Source organism: Physeter macrocephalus, chromosome 1 (genome assembly GCF_002837175.3).
Source record: "Physeter macrocephalus isolate SW-GA chromosome 1, ASM283717v5, whole genome shotgun sequence".
Classification (NCBI taxonomy): Eukaryota; Metazoa; Chordata; class Mammalia; order Artiodactyla; family Physeteridae; genus Physeter; species Physeter macrocephalus.
This window is the reverse complement of record NC_041214.2, coordinates 100,515,079-100,537,779: the sequence shown is the minus strand read 5'-3', so window position 1 is coordinate 100,537,779 and position 22,701 is coordinate 100,515,079. Positions and strand designations below refer to the sequence as shown.

The following is a 22,701-nucleotide window of genomic DNA, read 5'->3' as shown; positions in this document are numbered from 1 at the left end:
TCATAATTTGAAGGAGGTGGCAGCACATTACCCGAACAGAGTGCATTTTGAACTTTGGAGAAGCCCTGCATTTACTAATTGGTCTCTGTGTGTCTAACCTGTCGCTGTCACCTGGTAGCAGTGTACTTGAATTCTAGGGCTGGTATCTGTGAGGCTAATTAGACCCTTTGGAGAATTAAATTCTGTGAAACTGAAGCCATAAGGTCACAACTCTGTGAGAGGGTTATTGAATGATACACATGTGGTGAAACTACAAGTCTATTCCCTCATATTGTTTTCTGTTTCCGCCTCTCACAATGTGACCTGACCTCAGCAACCAGACACGCAGAGCATTTCAAAATGCACACAGTTACCAGGGGTTTTATGCGAATAAGATAAGCCCGAGAAGAGATGGTAACTGAGATATATGTGTCTCTTCCTCCCTGGCTCTGGATTGTCCCACACCAGCCTTGCTGGAAACCCAGAAATCCAGAGCATGATGGTTAACAGGCAAGAGCTGAGGACTGTGGGGAGATGTGAACTCAGGTATTGAGAGAAACACTGAAGAACTAACTCAAATTTCCCAACATTGCAGTTTCTGTTGTATGTTTTTCAGTGGCAGACTACAAGCATTGTGTTTTTTTTCTAGAATCATAAATTTTAAGAATAGAAGGAACTTTGAGAATTGAATCCACTCATTTCATTTTTACAGATGAGCAAACTGATGCCCAGAGAGGTTAAGTGATTTGTCCAAACTCACACAGCCAGGAAAGGACAAAATCAAAATTAGATTCGACTTCTGACTTGCAGTTCTGAGCTGTTCCCACTATACCATGCTATTTCTACTTTCTGTTTAAGACTGTCCTCCTAATTTTTGTTGCCCTAAATATGTTTCTCAATCCCATGAAGCATTTATTTATTTAAATCCAGCTTAAAAAATTAACTTCTGCCTTAAAGCATTACTCTGTGCCATCTTAACTCTCCCCCACCTGCCTGCACACATGCACATACACCAGCTTTGCCCCTACTCCTTTTCCCAGACCCCATTGCCCTGGCGCTCAGTGCTGCAGAGTGTGAAGTTGCAGACAGGGAAGAGCAGGAGGCTGCAGGAACAGGCAGGCACCTGATCCTGGGGTGGGAGGAGCTTGGAAGGGCTGTTGGGAATTCTCTGGTGGTCCAGTGATTAGGACTCCAAGCTTTCACTGCCGTGGGCCTGGGTTCAATCTCACAAGCCATGTGGCTCGGCCAAAAAAAAAAAGTTATCCCCAAGAATGGAAAATGCATGACAGATAGTTTAAAAAGAAAAAGAAAGAAATTTAGACAGTTGTCTATGTTGTGATATTTGTATGGATAATGGATTTGAGGGGGACTAGACTGGATGCAGGGAAATTAGAAGGCTGATGCCGTGGTCAAGATAAATAATGAAATGAACTGAAGAATTTAGAGGTGAAGTTGACAAAACTTGATTGAATATTCAGGGTAAGGGAAATGGGACAGTCTAGGATGACCATCTAACTTGTAGATGGTGGTGCCCCTAAGAGAAAATGAGAATTTTGAGGAGGGAAGGAAAAGATAAGTTCACTTTGGGACATGTTGAACTTGAAGTGCAGTGCCTGGCAGAGTGTTGAACTTATATAGCATGATGCTCAGGAGAGAGGGCTGAGCGACAGACAGGCCACTGAGTAGAAGCTTCAGGAAGGCTGGTCCATATGGGGCCTGAGGTGGAGTTACAGGAGGTAAGGGGAGAAACAGGCAGTACCCAATCCTTGATCTTTGAGATATTTTTGCTGCACCAGGCAGTTTAGACTTCATCTTTAAGGTTATGGGAGCCACTAAAAGATTTTAAGCAACAGAATATCATGAACAGGTCTGATTTTTGAGATGACTTTAGTAGCCGTGTAGAAGATGAACTGGAGAGGAGAGGGTAGAGGCACGTAGACACATAAAAAGTTTGAACAGAGAAGAATTAAAAAATTATTAGGACCTGAACATATCATGGTAGCAACAAAGTTGTAAGGGAGAAAAAGAGTCAAGTAATACACATGGAGATAATTCACAAATTCAAAAAATACATGTGGCAGAATCAAAAATATAGTCTTACATGAGTACTTGAAGGCTTCAACCCTCCTCTAGCCTTCTAAGTAGGGATCTTGAGTCTGTTTTGAGAGAGAGTTTTGAGTGCGATAGCTCAGCTACTGTGCTGTGAAAAGTAATAGATTTTTGAGGAAATGGATGAGTAAAGAGGCTTTTAGACCATTTTGCTATATGTCATCCTATGTAATGGCCCTTTGGTATTTTGGGGTTGAGTACAGTGATTTACATTGTTTTTCAGTTGTTTTTTTTTTAAATTGGATGCTATACTGAGCAAAGACAGTGCTTCAGGTGGGAGCAGGTGCATCCAGGTTACATTTACACGAATAGAATCAGTAAGACTTGGTGAGCAGTCAGCTGTGGAAGGGATAAAAAGGGAATCCAAGACAACTGCAACAATGATGTCAGAAGCCAGGTGAGGCATATCGACAGACGTGGCAGGTCAGGGTCAGGGAAAGGGGAATACATTCCATTTTGATCATATGGAGTTTGAGATGCTTGAGGGCCGGTGAAGTGCAGAAGCCCAGCAGAGAAACACTCTTCTGTGACTGGAGCTCAGGAGATAGCCCTGGGCTGGACATGGAAACTTGTGATTCACTACCATTGTTGTGGTTTTTGTGGCAACTGAATATTTATATATATGGATTTTATGGCAATTATAATATATATAATTATACATATATGAATGAAGATGTACGTGGCTAAGGAAAACAAGGAGATCAAGAACAGGACTGTGGGTCACATTCTCATACAAGGGATGGTCTGAGAAATAGGAGCTCTCAGAAGAAGCCGACTTGGCATAGTCAGATGTGTGGAAGAAAACCCAGGAAAGCAGGGGTCACAGAGCCCATGGGAGGAAGTTCTAAGACAGAGGAAGTGGCTGTCAGTGTCAACTGTCACAGACAGGTAAAGAAAGTTAAGAACTAAGTCACTGGATTTAGCTACAAGGAGGTGACTGGCAACCTCAGGGAGATGGTGGAAAAAGAATCCTGACAGCAGTGGGGAGAGGAAAGAATGAATGAGGGATTGGAGCAGAGCACTCTTTGAAGAGGCTGGTTGTGAAGGAGAAGGAGGATATTGAATGACATCAAAGGAGAGAAATTTGGGGAGAAGAGAGCAATTTTGGGGGGTGCTTTTGTTTGTTATTTATTTTGAAAATGGTTGAGACTAGAGTATATTTATAAACCAAGGAGTAGAAAGGCAGATAAAATTTACAGGAGAGTTAGATTTTTGTAGAAGCAACGTCCTAGAGGAGGGAAGAAAAGACAGAATTTAGCACATGCGTGGAGAGTTTATACTTCAACCAGAGCTTTGAGGTGGAGGGTTACAGATGATGGAGGGTTGGGGAAAGATTTGGGATAAGCAAAGGCAGTTCATGACAGATGGCAGTAAGGAGATAACAGGAAATGATACTCTGAAGTCCATAGTCCAAGTGAATAACCAGTGTAATTTCCTTCGACAAGGTGAGGGTTTTGAATGCTCACTGTGCCCTGAGCTAGGGGCTTGCTGTCAGAAGATGAATATGATGCCCTGAATCTCACAGTCCTCTCTGTACTCACCTCAAAAACGACTTAGTTTTTGTTTCTGCCTGTCTTTCCACTTACCCTTTCTTCCCATCCCCCCTTCCTTTTCCTTCTGTTTTATTACTCTCCTGTAGATACTTCTCCGCCTTCTCTCTCCCTTCCCCATGGGCCCTTTTCTCCCTCTTCTCCTGTCTCCCTTCCCTGCACACCCATCTCTCTTGACTCCTCTGTTCCTTTTCTCTTTCCCTCTCCCTCAAACTAGCCAAAATGAGGAAACAAAATTAGCTTTTGGGTTTTCTTATTTAATGAATAAACTTTTGTTTCCTGTGTTTAATTTTTTCAAATAAGTCGAAAATTGTGTACTTCCTTCTCTAAAACTAAAGGTGTACATGTGTCTCAATTAGATTTGTTCTGTTGCTTAATGACACCTGATAAAATAAACCTTCCCCACCTCCACTGAGGCCCATGGGGAAGGAAACAGAACCTTTCATCTGCAACAGGCACCATGTTTATTTTGCACACACTGTTGACTCCATGAGAAAGAGAAGACTTAAATGTGATAGTCTTAAAGAAAATAAAGTGTTTTCAAAGTTTGTATGTGTTGTACTAGTAAAGCAAACATAAAGAACAAGAAAAAAAAACAGAAAATTCCTATCAATGTCCACACATTCAATGTTATAACTGCAATTCAAATGACAGGGGATAATTTAAAAACAAATTGCTGGCCAAAGAAAACTGTTTGTTTCTGGAAATCTTACACTGTCTGTTGTCAGCCAAGAAAATCACTGTCCTCTTCGTTCCCCTGACCTGGCAACAAACAGAATTGAGGGCCCCCTGTTGCCCTGGTAATAACAGATGACACTCCCCACACGCCGAGAGCCACACACAGCACCGCGGGTCCTGACTCTGGCTGTGGAATCTCAGGAGAACACACACAATTGGATTTGACACTGACTTTGGCTTCTTTAGGTGACTTAAGATCACGAGTTATTAACCATATGTCAGCAGAACCAATGCTTGACTCTGATGATGATTTCTATTGAGAGTGAATATATACAAATTGCATCCATTGCTAAACTCTGGGCCTCGTCTGCTGACAGCCTGAACTGTTCGTCATTACCTTTAGAAATAGTGCTCACATTTTATGACTTCTAAACAACACCTCCAATTATAAACTTCATGCTTAAATGTCCTGACATGCCCTTTCTAAAGGAAGCTTTAATAAAAATTTTAAACTATTTAATTTTTATAAAAGGAAAATTAGGAGTGGAGAGAAAGACTCCTTAGCATTGGGGGATAAAGCTGGGGAAGGACCCCAGAAGAAGTTCAGGTTCAGGTTCCCAGAAGTGCAGGTCACATTGGACAGTTGGGATCATGACATTCCCCAGACGCAGGCATTGAGAGTGCAGTGGGCATGTGTGAATGATCTTCACAACTAAAAATGAGGCAAGAACCAGAAAGAACAAAAGCCCCAAACAGCCCTTACATGACTACAGAGAAGAGCAAATTTCTCTTTGTTTTCCAGTCTCTTGAACTGTTCACGTATGTTCCTTCCAATAGCACTCGATGCTACAGATGTATGGTTCCCACATGCTGCTCGCACTCTCCTTTCCTCAGTGCTGGATCATTTCTGTCTTTCACAGAAGAATGAAAATATCTAATAAAATATCTAATAAAGGGCTTCCCTGGTGGCGCAGTGGTTGAGAGTCCGCCTGCCGATGCAGGGGACACGGGCTCGTGCCCCAGTCCGGGAAGATCCCACATGCCGCGGAGCGGCTGGGCCTGTGAGCCATGGCCGCTGAGCCTGTGCGTCCGGAGCCTGTGCTCCGCAACGGGAGAGGCCACAACAGTGAGAGGCCCGCGTACCACAAAAAAACAAACAAACAAAAAAAAACAAAAAATAAATAAATAAATTAATTTTTAAAAATCTAATAAAATAATTCACAGCAAATTAATAATTGGAGAGAAAATAACTTCATTATATTCTTTTGGTGGTATGTGCATTTTAAGAAGGGTCTTAGAAGGCAATGCCTAACCCAAAGAGGACACAACCTTGGAGGGAAATGTAGACAACTGGGGGTGCTTGGGGGCAGGAAGAGTATGCTCCTATCCCTAGAGACCCTCCCATGGTGATTATCTATCCACCACATTTTTTAAAAAGTGATCTCTTGCCATGGATACATCAAAATTTTGAAGTGCTATCTGAATTATGCAAATGAACCTCAAACCTTCTTTTCCTCTCTCTTTCAGACCACTTCTGACACCTAAACCCTATACTTGATTGTAAAATCTTAAGAGAATCCAAAGACAAATGTGTCTATAAAAGTCAACAAAGTGCTTACTTGTATGGGTATCACTTCATGGGTTTACAAAGACATAAAATTGATCCCTTCCCCAATTTGATCATTCTTGAGAGTTGAAACCACCAAGTTCCCATGCAGCGCACTTTGTCACTCTTATGGGCCCAGAACTCCTTTTCTCAAAGGGTAGGGCTTTCCTTGCATCTAGTTTAAGATTTTTTTTAATAAATAATTTTTGCTTGCTAACTTATGCTTTTCTTTCCCTTTTCCCACTTTCCCCTCTCCCCCTTATATTTCTCAGGACAAATGTTGCCTTTCACTTCACTGCCAGTCCCTCTCAACCCCAGGTAAGTGAAGGGCTTCAAGGTTATCATGATTCTTCCTGTTGGTGTTACCCAAAGAAACCATGGTAACAGGTAGAGTTAGCATGTGATGTTGCCCTTGATCTTGCACAACATGAGTTATATTTGTACTTTTGGAATGTTGTTCATGTAACTGGGATTTTAGACACACCTTTAACCTTATCACTTGAATTGGTGTAAAATGGGAGGCATGAAGTATTTGCAGATGTTCCTTGGCTCAACCTTCATTCATAAAATTGTGGGCCTACTATGTACCAAGTACAGTGTTAGATTGTACTAGGTGCCAGGGATAGAAGGATGAAGAAGAGACAGGTGCAACTTCTGCCCTCACGGACCTTATAATCAGGATGGGGGTGGGGAGACAGAGAGTGGAAGACCACCACTAAACAAATACAAAAATAATCAATTGATCTGAAAGTACAATAAAAATGAGACAGATTTTAATTTCTACAGTGTTATGGGTAAAATTAATTAGTTTCTCCTGTCATTAAGAAAGAACAGGAATGCTGACAAAAATTATTAGAAGAATTAGATATTTGTGCTGTGCTCTCCATTAGGCCATAATCATAAACAGACTAAATAGATGAAAACTTTGATTGATTCAGGCTGCTTTTCTGGTGACACTTCTAGCTACCTTCCTTTTTCCTTTCATAGCTTCTGAAAGAGTGAAGTTTATGCAATAGCAAGTTTAAAACAGATTTATTTAATGTCCTGATATTTATTATAAGTCTTCTGTAATGCAACTTTGTCAAAAATGGCCTTGGATATGCTGTATTAAAACTGGGATTAACATATTATATGGATAACGTTGTAAATCTGTCACAACCACTTGTGAGCTGGTGAATATTTAACAACTGGTTCTTAGAGTGACAGCACTGTTTTGTAGCGTTTGCCCATTTCTGCAGTGTAAATACCTCCACTCTGGCGGATTTCAAGCTGCCAGCGTGACATCATTGAACACAGAGTTTGGAATCGATGTGCACGATCAGCTCCCCAGACCTGCAAAAGCCAACTCCAGCACACCTTGAAGAGTTAAATTTCCCATCAGTGAAAGCCTCCACAGTGCAAATATGCTGCCACCCAGTGACAGAAGAGGACTACAGTCCCACAATCCATTGCCCTCAGAGTATTAGCCACTTAATTCATGAAATATTTGAAAGCACTAGTTGCTAGGTGCAATGGGAGATATCTATATAGAAAGGGAGGGGAAAACTTGTATCCCATCTGCAGAAAGAGTACGGTCTAATAGTCCTGTCGAAAGCTATAATAAATATGATAGACTGAATGTCGTGATGTACTTTGTAGACTGAAAACCAGTGATGATTATATATTATAGCTTCTTTCTATTTTAAAAAAGTATTAAACACTAAAGCCCAAATAATTTGTATATAAATCACAAACTGAGTAAAATATACTTAAAACAAACTCATGAAACAAAATAGAAGTTCTTTGACATCTCTGAAGGTCTTACTTTACTCTTAACTGTTCCCATTTCGGCCTATATTTTATATCCTCTTCAACTGTAGGAAAAACTTTCTGTTCCTGTAAGTCCACCCAAACTATTGCACATACTCAGACAACCTGAATCGCCACTGTCTGCCTCTATTCCTGTAGATAGAAGCAAGTTACAGAAACTGGATAGATAATCAGGACACAAGATGGTGATTTTTAGCCTAAATTCCAGGCATTGCTTTGGATCCTTGTCACTTGCTTCTTTCTGGTAAAAGTAGATTCTCAAGGCAAGGGGTTTATTTATTTGGGGTTTATGGTAATTTAAAGGTAAAAAACGATTAGTAATACCTTGGTATACAGATAAGGCTTCTGTAGATGTCTACAGCTTGCACAAAACCAACTCCTAGAATATACAGGCATATATGTGATGCTCATTACTGCTAATAGTAACCATAATAATGCTTTTGGGGCTTCCCTCGTGGCACAGTGGTTGAGAGTCTGCCTACCGATGCAGGGGACACGGGTTCATGCCCCGGTCCGGGAAGATTCCACATGCCGCGAAGCGGCTAGGCCCGTGAGCCATGGCCACTGAGCCTGTGCGTCCGGAGCCTGTGCTCCGCAACGGGAGAGGCCACAACAGTGAGAGGCCCGCGTACCACACACACACACAAAAATAATAATAATAATAATAATGCTTTTGAGTTACAAAGTATGGTTCCCCTAAGAACCAAGAGCGCCTCTTGGGAATTCCAGAGTATTCACCTTTGGAAGAGTCCTGTATTGTATGTATTTGAATCAAGCTCCAAAATAAAAGCACAAAAATGGAGTGGGTTCTTGAGAGTGTTGCCATCTGTTACAAGGCATGAACAGACTTCCAAAAAGCAGCATTAATGACACTCTTTCATCTTGAGATGATTTTTTTCCCCATCAGAAGGCTTTGGATTGTTGAAAAAGTTCTATTTTTATTGCTCTGGTTCTCAGAATAAGGTTAATAAAGAGGATGTGGGAATGCAAAATGAAGTTTTAACGGGTTCTGCTTCTCCTTTAAAGTGATAGATTTACTAAAGCCCTAGGATAGGAGTTTGCTTTGTTTGTTTTCCTCAAAATTTTAATCATGTATTTCATGTCAAGCTTCTCAACCAGTTTCTATATTTATAACTACTGGGCAGAAGTCCCCTTTCTTCATTATTAGCAACATGTTTAAGGCTTAGAGTTAATAAATTTTTCCAGTGGATTGATAATCTAAGTAGGTAAATAGTGTAACTTTTGTCTATTATAAATGTCTCCTTATTCTGATGATATTTGAGAAATACTTCTGCCCCAAATTGTGAACATATTTCAGGAGGCTAGATGTAGGGCTTGGTCTTTGAATCTAAATGTCATCTCACTGTATTCCAGCCAGGAAATAGATTCTTTGGCAAAAAAGTCTAGGGGAAGGGTGGGTCTAGTGCTAATTCTTGCCTATGGGAATGTGGTTAAGATTCTTGAAGAACAGGCTTATCTGCTTTTCAAGGAGGAGCTTCATATTTCAAAATGACCGCACAGAGGCAAATCTTGTCTCCTGTCACATTTCACATATCTCTAATTCAAAGGGTTGGGGGCATCTTCTTAAGTCAAGATTGGAATGAAGTGTAGCAAAGTTTAGTTGAGAAGGAAAAACCATAAAAAATGATATGGCAATATTGTATGAAATGGCTCCTTTCTCTTGTTCACTGCTGTGTTCCTAGTGCCTGAGCCCTGCACAGAGCATTTGCTCAATATGCAAGAGATGAATGGCTGACTGAATTACTGGAGGCTTACTGAGATTTACATCTGAACTTTGTGCTTAATATTTGAGGAAACCACCTTATTCATGGGAAAATAGCTTGAGTTTTTGACCGTAAACATTTCTTAACGTTAACAAATCCTGTCTTTCTTTTTCTTTATACTTAGTATTTTCTATACAAATTTCCTGAAGATGTGGACTCAGTTATCATTAAAGTTGTGTCTGAAATGGCTTATCCATGCTCTGTTGTCTCAGTCCAGAATATCATGGTGAGTCTTCATAACCTGTCAACCTTCCAATACGGAGTACTATATTGTCCCAGGATAAATGAGAGAGAAGGGTGAGCACCATGTCATCCTCATACTACATATTCCTTACAAAACTGCTAAATAATAAAAACAGTATCTTGTGCACACAAGTGGGCAGTCTATGTTTGTAGACATTAATCTGGGGAGATAGAGAGCAGTTGACTCTTCACCAAAATAAACAAAGGAAGGAAGGGAGGGAGGGAGGATCATGACAGAGAACAAGGAAGGCCAACTTGTGGGCTGCACAAGAAAAACAGAAACCTGTTTGTTCTATTTTTTAAAATTTTTATTGTGTCATTAGGCCCTTTCTGTTTCATAAGGTGTTAATAAAAAATGGGAAAGGTGTGATACACTTTAAGATGATCTTTTCAGTTCTCTTTGATATAAAGTGACCTTGACTTCAGAGGACAAGGCACCAAGTTTTAGAAGGACTATTTCATGACTGTTCTGGGGGAAAACTCTTCATGGTTTCTGGGTCAGTAGGGACCCCCTCCCCTGTGATCCAGGTGGCGTGTGTGGTATGTATACTATGACATTAGTGATGCTTTCCTTTTTTATCCCTCATGCATGTTACAGTGCCCAGTGTATGATCTCGACCACAATGTAGAATTTAATGGTGTCTATCAGTCCATGACCAAGAAAGCTGCCATCACGCTACAGGTGAGACATCACTTCTGTGGTTGTTATTGTCAATGACAGTGCACAGTTTATAATCAGATGACCTACTGGACCAGTCAGGTTACCTGCTGGACTTAGAAAAACCTAAGGGATTACCGCTCGCTGTGTGCCTTGAATTCCTTTCATTTCTGATTGATTTTAAAACAAAGATTGCTACACCTGAAATCAAAGCCTTGGTGATAGTAGACAGTGCTACTCTGCCAGGTGCTCCGTTCCCCTTGGGGAATCTTGGGAACCTGTGATGCAGTGGGACATGTGTCTGACAGATTGCTTAGAGAAGTAAGGGCAAAAGATTCCAATCTACCCAATGGGGGATGCTGGTTTAGGGCAAAGTTTATCTGATCCATTTAAAACAACTAAACATATTCTACTAAAACAATATTTTAAATCAACTATCCTTCGATTGAAAAAAAACATATTGTAACCAAAAAATAACTTCAACTCTGGACAGAATGGATAGGTTCAAAGGAATATGAACCACATTTGTGCAGAAGTTTGCCCTTTTGGTATTATAATTAAATTATTATTTCAACCGTAATTTTATAGCAAAAATGTACAGACATGTCAGCATATTTTCAAAGAGATTCTGTCCCTGGCTTTAGAGCGGTACTTACTTGGAGTACTTGCAATTTGATCTGTTCTCTAGGTAAGGAGATACTGTTTATTGAATAGCAGGCCATGAATGAGGAGAGGTTAATTATAATTTAGGTATTAGACCAAAAAACTTCTATTAGTCAGGCTTTTATTTTTAATGTCTCAGATTCGATATCTCAAATATCTGCTCTTGTTTTTAGTATTTTTTTTTCCTTAGCACATCAGCATTATGTGGTCCCAAATTTAAAAAGACAAAAAAATAACCATAGTAGGAAACTCAGATTTTACATCATCCGGACACTAAATTAATGAAGTACAAATCATATCAGTACATTCCTACTTTCAGTATGTTTGGCAATAAGTTATTACTTCTCTTTTGGACCCATGATTCAGTATTGGGCCATTTTCTCAGTGGTTTAAACATAATATCAGAAATTTGGGGATAATAAAAAAAATCAGAGTTGTATAAATATACTGGATCTTAAAGATTATCTTGTCAACCATGTTTCATTCATGGATAAGAAACTGGGGCACAGGAAGCCCACTTAGAGAAAGTCAAAGCCAGGACTGTAACTCAGGTCTCCTGACTTGAGTCTTTGCTTCCCTAACCTAAATTGTTTATTTAACTGCTGACTGTGTGACTTTTAGGAAGTCATTTATCATTAAATTTTAAAATAATAAAAACTTAATATAGTGAAGCTAAAACTGCCCTAAAAAATAAAGTTTATTCAAGAATTTAATATACAAGTATGAATTATTAAACATAGACTGTTGACATATATTTTATATGGGGTCTACTACAATTCTAAGCACTCAAGTGGGCACCGGACAGATTGAAATCAGAACAGTCTATTTACATAATTTCTTGGATATAACAATTATTTTATTATGGATAACCTGGAGTAGATCATGGGAATGTGAGAGTCCTTTCTAAGGAGTTAGGGAGCAGAGGTGAACTTTACTTTTCTTCTCTTTCCTCTTTCTTTTTGCCCCCACCATTATGGACTTTTTCCCTTCTTCTCACTATCTTTATGTCTTTTGCAGAAGAAGGATTTTCCAGGTGAGCAGTTCTATGTGGTGTTTGTGATAAAGCCTGAAGATTATGCCTGTGGAGGATCTTTCTTCATCCAGGGTAAGCAACAGTGAGGAGTATTTGTCTACTTAGAAAAACCTAACAGAATGGAATGGAAAGGAAGCCAAAAGCACATTTTGGCCCCTTCTGGCCTTTTCCAACCATCTCTAGTTCCCACTAAGTGAGGGTCATCATCAGTGGCTTGGCAAGGCAGTCTGAGACATACATGAGAAAAAAATAAAGGGAAGAAAATAATAAATCTCAAGATATTATTGATACTACTAAATGCCATTTAGTGCCTGACTCTTTCCAAAGTCTTGTACTCCCTCAGTTGGCCCAGTTGGCCCAGTTCACTCAGTTGGCCCTTTACTCAACAAATATTTACTACTGTGAAGTCATGATCTTATACAGCAGATCGAGGTCCATTTTCAAAGATCATTTTGGTAGCGAGCAGTAATGGAGCCACTTATATTTATCAGTAATCATCATTTCCCCAAGGAAAATTCAGAGTTCTCAATTCCCATTGCCAAAATTGTACCTTTCAAGACAGTAAGTAAGCAGAGTAGGGCAACTTATCCCAATGGCAGGGGTTATGTCAGCTCTTAGGCATAGTACAAGTGGTTATGGGCAACTACCCACTAACTACCATGGGAATGGAATAGGCTGTTGATTGAAAACACAGACCCCCCAGCAGCTGATAGGCCATATGTGATCAACACGAAAAGTGTTTACTGTTGAATGTAACATTGTTCCCTCAGTATTTAGGTGAATTTTCTTCTAATATATTCTTTAATCTCTTAATTACACAGCTCTAGAGTTTTGCCAACATCCAATGTTCTCGGTAAACTATAAGTCCTTTGATGGCCATATAAGAAAAAACAAATTCTCACTGCCTAGAAAAATGCAAACCAACAGTGCAAAAGGGTTCCCTTTTCTCCATACCCTCTCCAGCATTTATTGTTTGTAGATTTTTTGATGATGGCCATTCTGACCAATGTGAGGTGATAGCTCATTGTAGTTTGATTTGCATTTCTCTAATGATTAGTGATGTTGAGCATCCTTTCACGTGTTTGTTGGCAATCTGTATATCTTCTTTGGAAAAATGTCTTTTTAGGTCTTCTGCCCATTTTGGGATTGGGTTGTTTGTTGACCCAGCAATCCCACTACTGGGCATATACCCTGAGAAAACCATAATTCAAAAAGAGACATGTACCACAATGTTCACTGCAGCACTATTTACAATAGCCAGGACATGGAAGCAACCTAAGTGTCCCTCAACAGATGAATGGATAAAGAAGATGCAGCACACATATACCGTGGAATATTACTCAGCCATAAAAAGGAACGAAATTGAGCTATTTGTAGTGAGGTGGATGGACCCAGAGTCTGCCATACAGAGTGAAGTAAGTCAGAAAGAGAAAAACAAATACTGTATGCTAACACATATATGTGGAATCTAAAAAAAACCAAAACAATGGTTCTGATGAACCTAGGGGCAGGACAGGAATAAAGACACAGACATAGAGAATGGACTTGAGGACACGGGGAGGGGGAAGGGTAAGCTGGGACGAAGTGAGAGAGTGGCATGGACATATATACACTACCAAACGTAAAATAGATAGCTAGTCGGAAGCAGCTCCATAGCACAGAGAGATCAGCTCGGTGCTTTGTGACCACCTAGAGGGGTGGGATAGGGAGGGTGGAAGGGAGGCACAAGAGGGAGGAGATATGGGGATATATGTATACATATAGCTGATTCACTTTGTTATATGGAAGAAACTAACACAACATTGTAAAGCAATTATACTCCAATAAAGATGTTTTAAAAAAAAAAGAAAAAGAAAAATGCAGACCAAAAAATGTGGTAGTTCTCTATTTTTGCAGCTGTTTTCTTCAGATGTCTGTGGCATATTGAGCCATATGATATCAGGAGAAGGGTCAAGCCTTCTTCATTCAAGAAAGGAGGCTGCATTCTCATCTGAGTCACTTAGTGCTACCAAAATGCACCCAAACAAAGGCCAAGTTGAAAGTTTTAACCAAAAAGAGTATTAGACAGTTGGAAGGTTTTCACGTAGTTCTTGCTAAAAGAAAATTCAGCAACCAGAGTTAATTCTGGACAGTTTTTAAACAACTTTTCAGATCAGAGACCAGGAACCTAGTATCTGATCCATTGTGCTTTGTTCTTTTTTATCAGAAAAGGAGAACCAGACCTGGAATCTGCAACGTGCAAAGAACCTTAAAGTGACCATTGTTCCTTCCATTAAAGGTCAGTCTTGTTACTAAGATTCAGTGGAGAGATTCCTATGTCAGGAAGGCAGTCATGTCATTCAATGCTAATGTCATCCTTCCAGAGAAACATCATAAGAAAACTAAGGTTTACCTTAGAGATAGAAGAGAGAATCAAAGCATTTTGTTAAATCCTTTGCAGAAAGAAAGGGAAGTCAATTATGGAGTTGTATACAGGAAGTCCCTTCCCAGCTTCCCTGCGAAGTCATCACTGTGAAAGGCAGCCATTTATGGACGATGTCTGGGTGACCTCCAATAGCTTTGCTGCTTTGAGTGGAATTATCTTAGGATTTAAGAATGAGTGTGATGCAGATGGGCCCATGAAGCTGTCCTGTCCCAAACATGGTCCTCTCTTCTCTTGAGGACATCCTGACCAAAGCTGTTTCTCTTCCCTCAGGATCTGTTTATGTGAAATCCATCCTTCTCAGTTTCCTCAGCTTCTTCTCTTTCTACTTGGGATGCCTGTTTGTTGCGTTTGTTCATTATATCAGGTATGTCAAGAGTTTCAAGAAATGTCAACCCCCTTCACCTGTCTCTGCTTAGTGATTAGCACATTAGATTTTAGAGCCATATTAACTGGATTCGAATCTATCTTAGCCACAAACTGTGTGATCTTGGGCAAGTTACTTAAACTTTCTGTGCTTAAGTTTCTTCATCTGTAAAATGAGGTAATAATTTACCTCATAGACCAGTATAACTGCAGTGTTTACATCAATGTCTTGCACAGAGTAAGTGCTGATAGTGTTAGCTATTTTCATAGTTAATGAAACTTCAACAGAAAGATAGCTTGGGTAATTTTTAGACCAGAAAATACTCAATGTAGATCCTATGGAATGTAGGAAATGAGTTCTACCTAACATGGAGATTTAGAAACAGCTTTAAACATTCCATCAAAAAGTACAATTAATGCCTAAAATAAATATTGAGGTATAATAAGTAGCAGGAGTAATAAATATGCTTTGACACTACATTACCAGGTGCTTTCTTACTGTTGTAGCATCAATTTTACAGTAAAATGTTCCTCGAGAGAAAAAAAGGAGATAATCATGCTGTAATTTGGAAATTTCCCTTCCCAAGAGTTTGGAGCCCCCAGTGAAAAGAGAACCACTCTTTCCTTGTATCTCAGAGAAGGCCTGAACCTTGAGAATTCCATAGCTTGTCGTGGTCTCTGTAAAACAACTACAAAGGAATGGCAGGAGGTACAATAAACAAATGTTCTCTCTCCTCTTGAGCATGTAAAGAAAACAAAGCCAGTAGAGAATTTTCACATTATTGGGCAAGATTAGCCTCATCTGTAGAAAAACCTCAAAGCTACCACAGTGATACAACTATCTCAGTGATACAGGCCTACCTCTGACTCAAAAAATAACTCCCTTCCGTGACTTTTATGAAGCTTTGCAATTGAGAAACTGACTTCAAAAACCCACTGACCATATCTGGGACAATTTGAGCACCAAAACAATTAAGGAGAATAGTGAATTATAAACCATTGAGAAAAATAGAAATTCATGAATCCATATCAGTAAGGGAAGAAAGGAAGGGAGAAAAGGAGGGAGGAAGGAAGGAGGGAAAGAAAGACCAAAATACTTACAGATATACATTTAATAAACTCAACAAAATTACTAAAATAGATACACATTAGGGACAGGACCCATTAACAAATACTGACCTAGGAGAGAGGACTCTTGCCTACAGCAGAACACCAAACACTGACTGCTAAATAAGGAGAGAGTGCTGGAATTGGAAAATCATCATTTTGCATAGATCAGGTTAAGAATCATCAATGAATACTAAAACTAGCAGGAAAATCTGATGAGGATCAACATATTTGCATGGCCTTAAGTGTATCCCCACAAATCGCTCAGTAGTTGTATGGGAAAAAGTAGTAACTATACAGTGGAGAAATTAGACTATTGACAGGGTGATAAAAATTAATATGACCGGGCTTCCCTGGTGGCGCAGTGGTTGAGAATCCGCCTGCCGATGCAGGGGACACGGGTTTGTGCCCCGGTCCGGGAGGATCCCACATGCCGCGGAGCAGCTGGGCGCGTGAGCCATGGCCGCTGAGCCTGCGCGTCCGGAGCCTGTGCTCCGCAACGGGAGAGGTCACAACAGTGAGAGGCCCGCGTACCACAAAAAAAAAAAAAAAAATTAATATGACCAAGGGAATGATGGACACTGTGTGCCTCCAGATGTGACACCCTGAGAAGGAAATAGCATCACTTATGCAGTATTCCAGCCAGAAATGCACATTTTTAATATAATCCTGAGGAAAAAATTAGACAAACTCAAAATGATGAACATTCTATTAAAATGTATCACAAAAGACAAAAAAATAGCTATGGAAATGTTCCAGATTGAGGGAGACTAAAGATATGTGACCACTAAAGACAATATTTGATCTCAGACTGGTTCTTTTACTAGAAGAAAAATATGCTATAAAGGACATTATTGGGTCAATTGACAAAACTGTAAAACAGACAGCAGATTAGATAAGATTATCATATCGATGTTAAATGTGCTGAAGTTGACAACTACACTGTGGTTATGGAAGCGAGTATCTTTATTCTTTGGAAATATTTAGGCATAAAAGTTCATGACATATGCAACTTACTTTCAAATGGTTCAGAAAAAATTTTTTATGTATACATGTATATGAAAACACACATGCACCCAGAGACAGAATGAGAAAGCAAAGGGGGTAATATGCTAACAATAAGTGAATCTAGGTAATGATACATGGGTATTCTATATTCTATTCCTACTCTTACAGCTTCTCTATAAATGTGAAATTATTTTCAAATAAAAAATTAAAAACAAAAACTCCAGTCTACAGGCAAATATTATACCTGGAAAGTATACATACATTAACTGGTTATCAGCTCATTAATTTATCAGATCATAATCACTAACACTCAACAAGTACTTACTCTTTGCCAGGCACTCTGAGTAGACTGTCTCATCTAAAGCCCCACAACAAGTAGTAGAATTATCATTATTTGACAGTTCAGGAAACTGAGGCATTCAGAAGTTAAGCAGTTTGACCAAGAATTCACTGCCTGGGTTTGAACCCAGGCAGCCTGGCTCCAGAGCCTAGCTCTTAAGCAGCCTGGACAAGATGGGTCTGGAGTGATCAGGGCATGTGAAGGAGGGCAGTCCTAATTAAGGAAACCAGGTCAAAAGCCTGGAACCCCAGCATGAATTTGTTTTTTTGCTGTTTTTTTTTTCAACATCTTTATTGGAGTATAACTGTTTTAAAAGGGTGTGTTAGTTTCTGCTTTACAACAAAGTGAATCAGTTATACATATACATATGTTCCCATATCTCTTCCCTCTTGCGCCTCCCTCGCTCCCACTCTCCCTATCCCACCCCTCTCGGTGGTCACAAAGCACAGAGCTGATCTCCCTGTGCTATGCGGCTGCTTCCCACTAGCTATCTATTTTAGTCCTACCACTAATCTCTTCATGACATTTTTTTTCTTAGATTCCATATATATGTGTTAGCATACGGTATTTGTTTTTCTCCTTCTGACTTACTTCACTCTTTATGACAGACTCCAGGTCCATCCACCTCATTACAACCAGCATGAATTTGATTGAAAAGGGGTCCAAAAAGCTGCCAATTTTGACTCAGATGAGTTACAGCGTCATGGAAAAAGAAGTTCATCTTTTCTGCCTCTCTTAGGAAGGCTGTCTCTACCACTGATGTTTTAAATTTTAGAAAATAGGTTTCACCTCTTTAGTTACCTAGCAGACATAACCAGTGTACAAACAGACAAAAATTAATAGCTGGATATCAATCTCTCTAAAGTTGTTATTCAGCCTGCTGAAGCGAGCACAGTTTTTGAAAGTTGTGGCCTAAGGCTCTGTTGAAACCTCTGGCTGCCATATTACTTTGCTAGTGCCAACTGCACAAGCATAGATTCTTTCCAAATATAGACAAACTGAAAATAGAAATCTGGAGACATAAGAACTACTTGGCATCTAAATAGGGGAATAAACTGAGAGAAAATGCTAATAGAACTCTTCCTTCATTGAACTAAGCAGAAATAACAAAGTTTTCTACAAAACCAAGTGAAGCCAGCCAGTCCTGAAGCAGAATGCCAATTGCTTGTTGAGCCCCCTGTTCTTTATTACTAATACATGTGGGGTTCGCAGTACATGCTATGAGAGCAGGATGAAAACAATGATTAGAGACATGGCTCCTGTCCTCAGGGAGCTAAGAATTCAAGGTGTTTTTATGCTATTTTTGGGGGTTTTTTTTTGTTTTTTGTTTTTTTGTTTTTTGCGGTTCGCGGGCCTCTCACTGTTGTGGCCTCTCCCGTTGCGGAGCACAGGCTCCGGACGCGCAGGCTCAGCGGCCATGGCTCACGGGCCCAGCCGCTCCGCGGCATGTGGGATCTTCCCGGACCGGGGCACGAACCCGTGTCCCCTGCATCGGTAGGCGGACTCTCAACCACTGCGCCACCAGGGAAGCCCTATTTTTTTTTTTTATGTTTTTTTGTTTTTATGTTTTTTGGCTCAACCCTAAACTCCATTCCCCTCCCACCCCCCAGCTCCAATTCATTCAGCAAGTATTTATGGAGCCCCTGCAATGACCCCCTGCGTCAAGCACTGCATACATGTCTCTTTTTTTCTTTAATTATATTATATCTATATCACTTTATTTATTTTTATTAATTTATTTTTGGCTGCATTGGGTCTTCGTTGCTGCGCAGGGGCTTTCTCTAGCTGCGGCAGGCAGCGGCTACTCTGTTGCGGTGTGTGGGCTTCTCATTGCAGCGGCTTCTATTGCTGTGGAGCACAGGCTCTAGGCGCGTGGGCTTCAGTAGTTGTGGCTCACGGGCTCTAGAGCGCAGGCTCAGAAGTTGTGGCGCACAGGCTTAGTTGCTCCACGGCATGTGGGATCTTCCTGGACCAGGGCTCAAACCCGTGTCCCCTGCATTGGCAGGCAGATTCTTAACCACTGTGCCACCAGGGAAGCCCTGCATACATGTCTCTTATTCCTTCCTCTCAGTCACCCTGCCAGATGTTGAGTTCAAACTACATGATCCTGATTATTCATTCTTCCCTTGATTCCTGTATTAGTTATCTATTGCCACAATAATGCTGCATAGAAATCAAGCATAAAAACTCCAAAAACTCCAACCATAAAAACTCCAACCATAAAAACTCCAATACAGATTTACATTTGCTCACAAATCTATGGGTCAGCTGGATGATTCTGCTAATCTGGACTAGGCTCAGAGATCTCAGCTGCGTGTGGTCATAGAGTGAAATCAACTGGCAAGTCAGAGAAGAGCTGGCTTTTCTAGACTGGCCTCAGCTGTACTTTGCCTCTCATCCTCCAGCAGCCTAGCCCTGGTTTATTGTATCTCCAAGAGAGATGGCAGAAGAATGCAAGGCTTCCTTAAGATGTAGGTTCAAAAGTGGCATGATATCACTTCCCCCTCTTTCTATTGGCCAAAACAAGTGATAAGGCCAGTCCAGCTGCAAGAGGTAAAGATACAGACTCCACTTTTGATTGAAGGAGCTAGAGACAAGATGAGGTATAGCCATTTTTCAATCAATCTAGCATAGGTCACATTTAATCTTTTTTTGTTTGTTCACTGGATACTGCCTGCCTCACCCTAGCTTTGTAAATCATTTAACTCCTCTAATTAAGAACTTTATCAGCTCCAAAACCTAGGGCAAATGTGGTTAAAGCCTGTTAATACAAACACAGTCCAAACACATCATCTTTTATGAGTTCATATAATTGCTTGCTAGTTAATATCACTAAAATTGTTTTTTTAAAGGGACTTCCCTAGAGCCTCATTTGCCAGCTAGAACAGTCAGACCCAATTGTAACTGCTCTCCTTAATGATATGCCTTGTTCACTCAACAAATATTTAGTTATCATTTCCTGAGTGCCAGGCCCTGTCCCAAAGGTTAGTGATACAGTGGTGAACAAGACAGTCTAGATTCCTGCTCTAATAGAGCTTACATTGTACAAAGGAAAAACATATAAGCAAGCAAGCAAGCAATTAATAAAGAAAATAATTTCAGCTAGTGACAGGAGGAGAACAAACACAGTGGTGGGACAGAGAATGATTGGACTGGGGAAGCTACTTTAGATTTGATTTGTTCAGCAGGGAAGACCTCTCGGGACCAAGACCTGAATGGCAAGTAGGAGCCAGCCATGTGAGGATCTGGGGAGAGAGTGGCCAAGGCAGAGAACAAGAGCAAAGGCCCTGAGGCAGGGATGGGTTTGCTGTGTCTAGGAACGAAAGAGGTATGAAGAGAAGTCCTTCCACCAAACATACCAGGATCAGGGGTGTGCAACTTCTAGAGCCCCCATTTGGGAGTAAACAAGAACATGTACCAAAGCACAGGCACATATAGTCCGAACTTTTCTCCTTTCTCCTCCCACTCCAACCTCATATCCAAAAGGGAGGCTCATTTGGGGGAAAGAGAGCAATTCACATTTTAATTTTTGATAGACATTTACATTTGATACACCCGGTTTTTAAAATAATGACTTTATTAAGACATAACTCAAAAAAAAAAAAGACATAACTCATAGACCATAAAATTCACCCCCCTTTAAAAATTCAATGGTTTTAGTATATTCACAGTTGCACAACCATCACCACTATCTAATTTTCATCACCTCCAAAAAGAAACCCTGAGTTTATCAAGATTATAGGATACAAGATCAATATACAGAATTCAATTGTATTTCTATACACTGGCAGTGCACAATTCAAACACGAGATTAAGAAAATAATTCTGTTTACAATAGCATCAAAAATAATAAAGTACTTAAGAAAGAATTTAAGAAATGAAATATAAGACTTGTACATTGAAAACTACAAAACATCCTTTAAAGAACTTAAAGAGAACCTAAATATATGAAAAGACATCCTGTGTTCATAGATTGAAAGACTTAATATTATTAAGATGGTATAGTAGACAGAATAATGGCCCCCCAAAAATGCTCATGTTCTAATATTCAGAACCTATGAATATGTTACTTTACATGGCAAAAGAGATTTTGCAGATGTGATAAAATTATGGAGATTATCCTGGATTATCTGTGTTGTATAATGTAATCACAAGAGTCCTTATAAGACGGAGGCAAGAGAGTCAAAGACAGGAGGAGGTGTGATGAGGGAAGCAGAGATTGGTGTAATACATTTGAAGATGGGGGAAGGGACCATGACTTAAGGAATGCAGGCCACGTCTAGAAGTTGGAAAAGGCAAAGAAATGGATCCTCCCCTGGATTCTCCAGAAGGAATAAAGCCCTGCTGATATCTTGATTTTAGCCACATAAGACTCATTTTAGAATTGACATCCAGAACTGAAGGTAATAAATTTGTATTGTTCTAAACCACTAAGATTGTGATAGTTTGTTACAGCAGCAATATAAACTAAAAGACGTGGTAATACTCCCCTGATTTATAGATTCAACACAATCCCTATGAAAGTCCCAGCTGACTTTCTTCCAAAAATTGATAAACTGATCCTAAAATTCATATGGAAATGCATATGGGGACCCAGAATAGGAAAAAAAATCATGAACAAAGCTGGAGGTCTTACACTCTCTGATGTCAAAACTAACTATGAAGCGACAATATTCAAAACTCTGGCACTGACATAAGGAAAGACATACAGATCAATGGAACAGAATTGAGAGTTCAGAAACAAACACTTAACATTTATGGTCAATTGATTTTTGACAAGGGTACCAAGACAATTCAATGGAACAAGGATATTCTTTTCAACAAATGGTGCTGGGACACTTGGGTATCCACATGAAAAAGAATGAAGTTGTACCCCTACCTCACAACATATAAAAAAAATTAACTCTAAATAGAACAAAGATCTAAATAAAAGAGCCAAATCGATAAAACTCTTAGAAGAAAACATAGGTGTAAATCTTTGTGACCTTAGATTAGGTAATAGTTTCTTAGATATGATAGCAAAAGCACAAGTAAAAAAAGAAAAAAAATAGGTAAATTGGACTTCATCAAAATTAAAACTTTTGTATTTTTAAAGGACATTATCAAGGAAGTGAAAATACAATACACAAAACTGGAGAAAATGTTTGTAAATCATATATCCGGTAAGAGTCTAGTATCCAAACTATGTAAAGAATTCTTACAACCCAAATATAAAAAGAAAAATATCCCCATTTAAAAATAGGCCTTTTTGGGCTTCCCTGGTGGCGCAGTGGTTGAGAGTCCGCCTGCCGATGCAGGGGACACGGGTTCGTGCCCTGGTCCGGGAGGATCCCACATGCCGCAGAG

General features: G+C 39.9%; 1 protein-coding gene across 5 annotated transcripts in view; it reads left to right on the top strand.

Moving 5' to 3' along the window:
- Positions 1–22,701, top strand: part of SIDT1 (SID1 transmembrane family member 1) — an 87,202-nt gene that overhangs the window by 30,615 nt on the left and 33,886 nt on the right. For 3 of the 5 annotated variants that reach the window (XM_007113570.2, XM_024120274.1, XM_024120273.1), the window contains exons 4-9: positions 6,195–6,240; positions 9,640–9,741; positions 10,357–10,440; positions 12,097–12,184; positions 14,319–14,390; positions 14,808–14,901. In XM_007113570.2, coding sequence (XP_007113632.2) covers positions 6,195–6,240; positions 9,640–9,741; positions 10,357–10,440; positions 12,097–12,184; positions 14,319–14,390; positions 14,808–14,901 — 486 coding nt within the window. Of the gene's footprint in view, positions 1–6,194; positions 6,241–9,639; positions 9,743–10,356; positions 10,441–12,033; positions 12,185–14,318; positions 14,391–14,807; positions 14,902–22,701 lie in introns of those variants that run through there. The other 2 variants (XM_024120278.1, XM_024120277.1) reach the window with 2 other exon arrangements.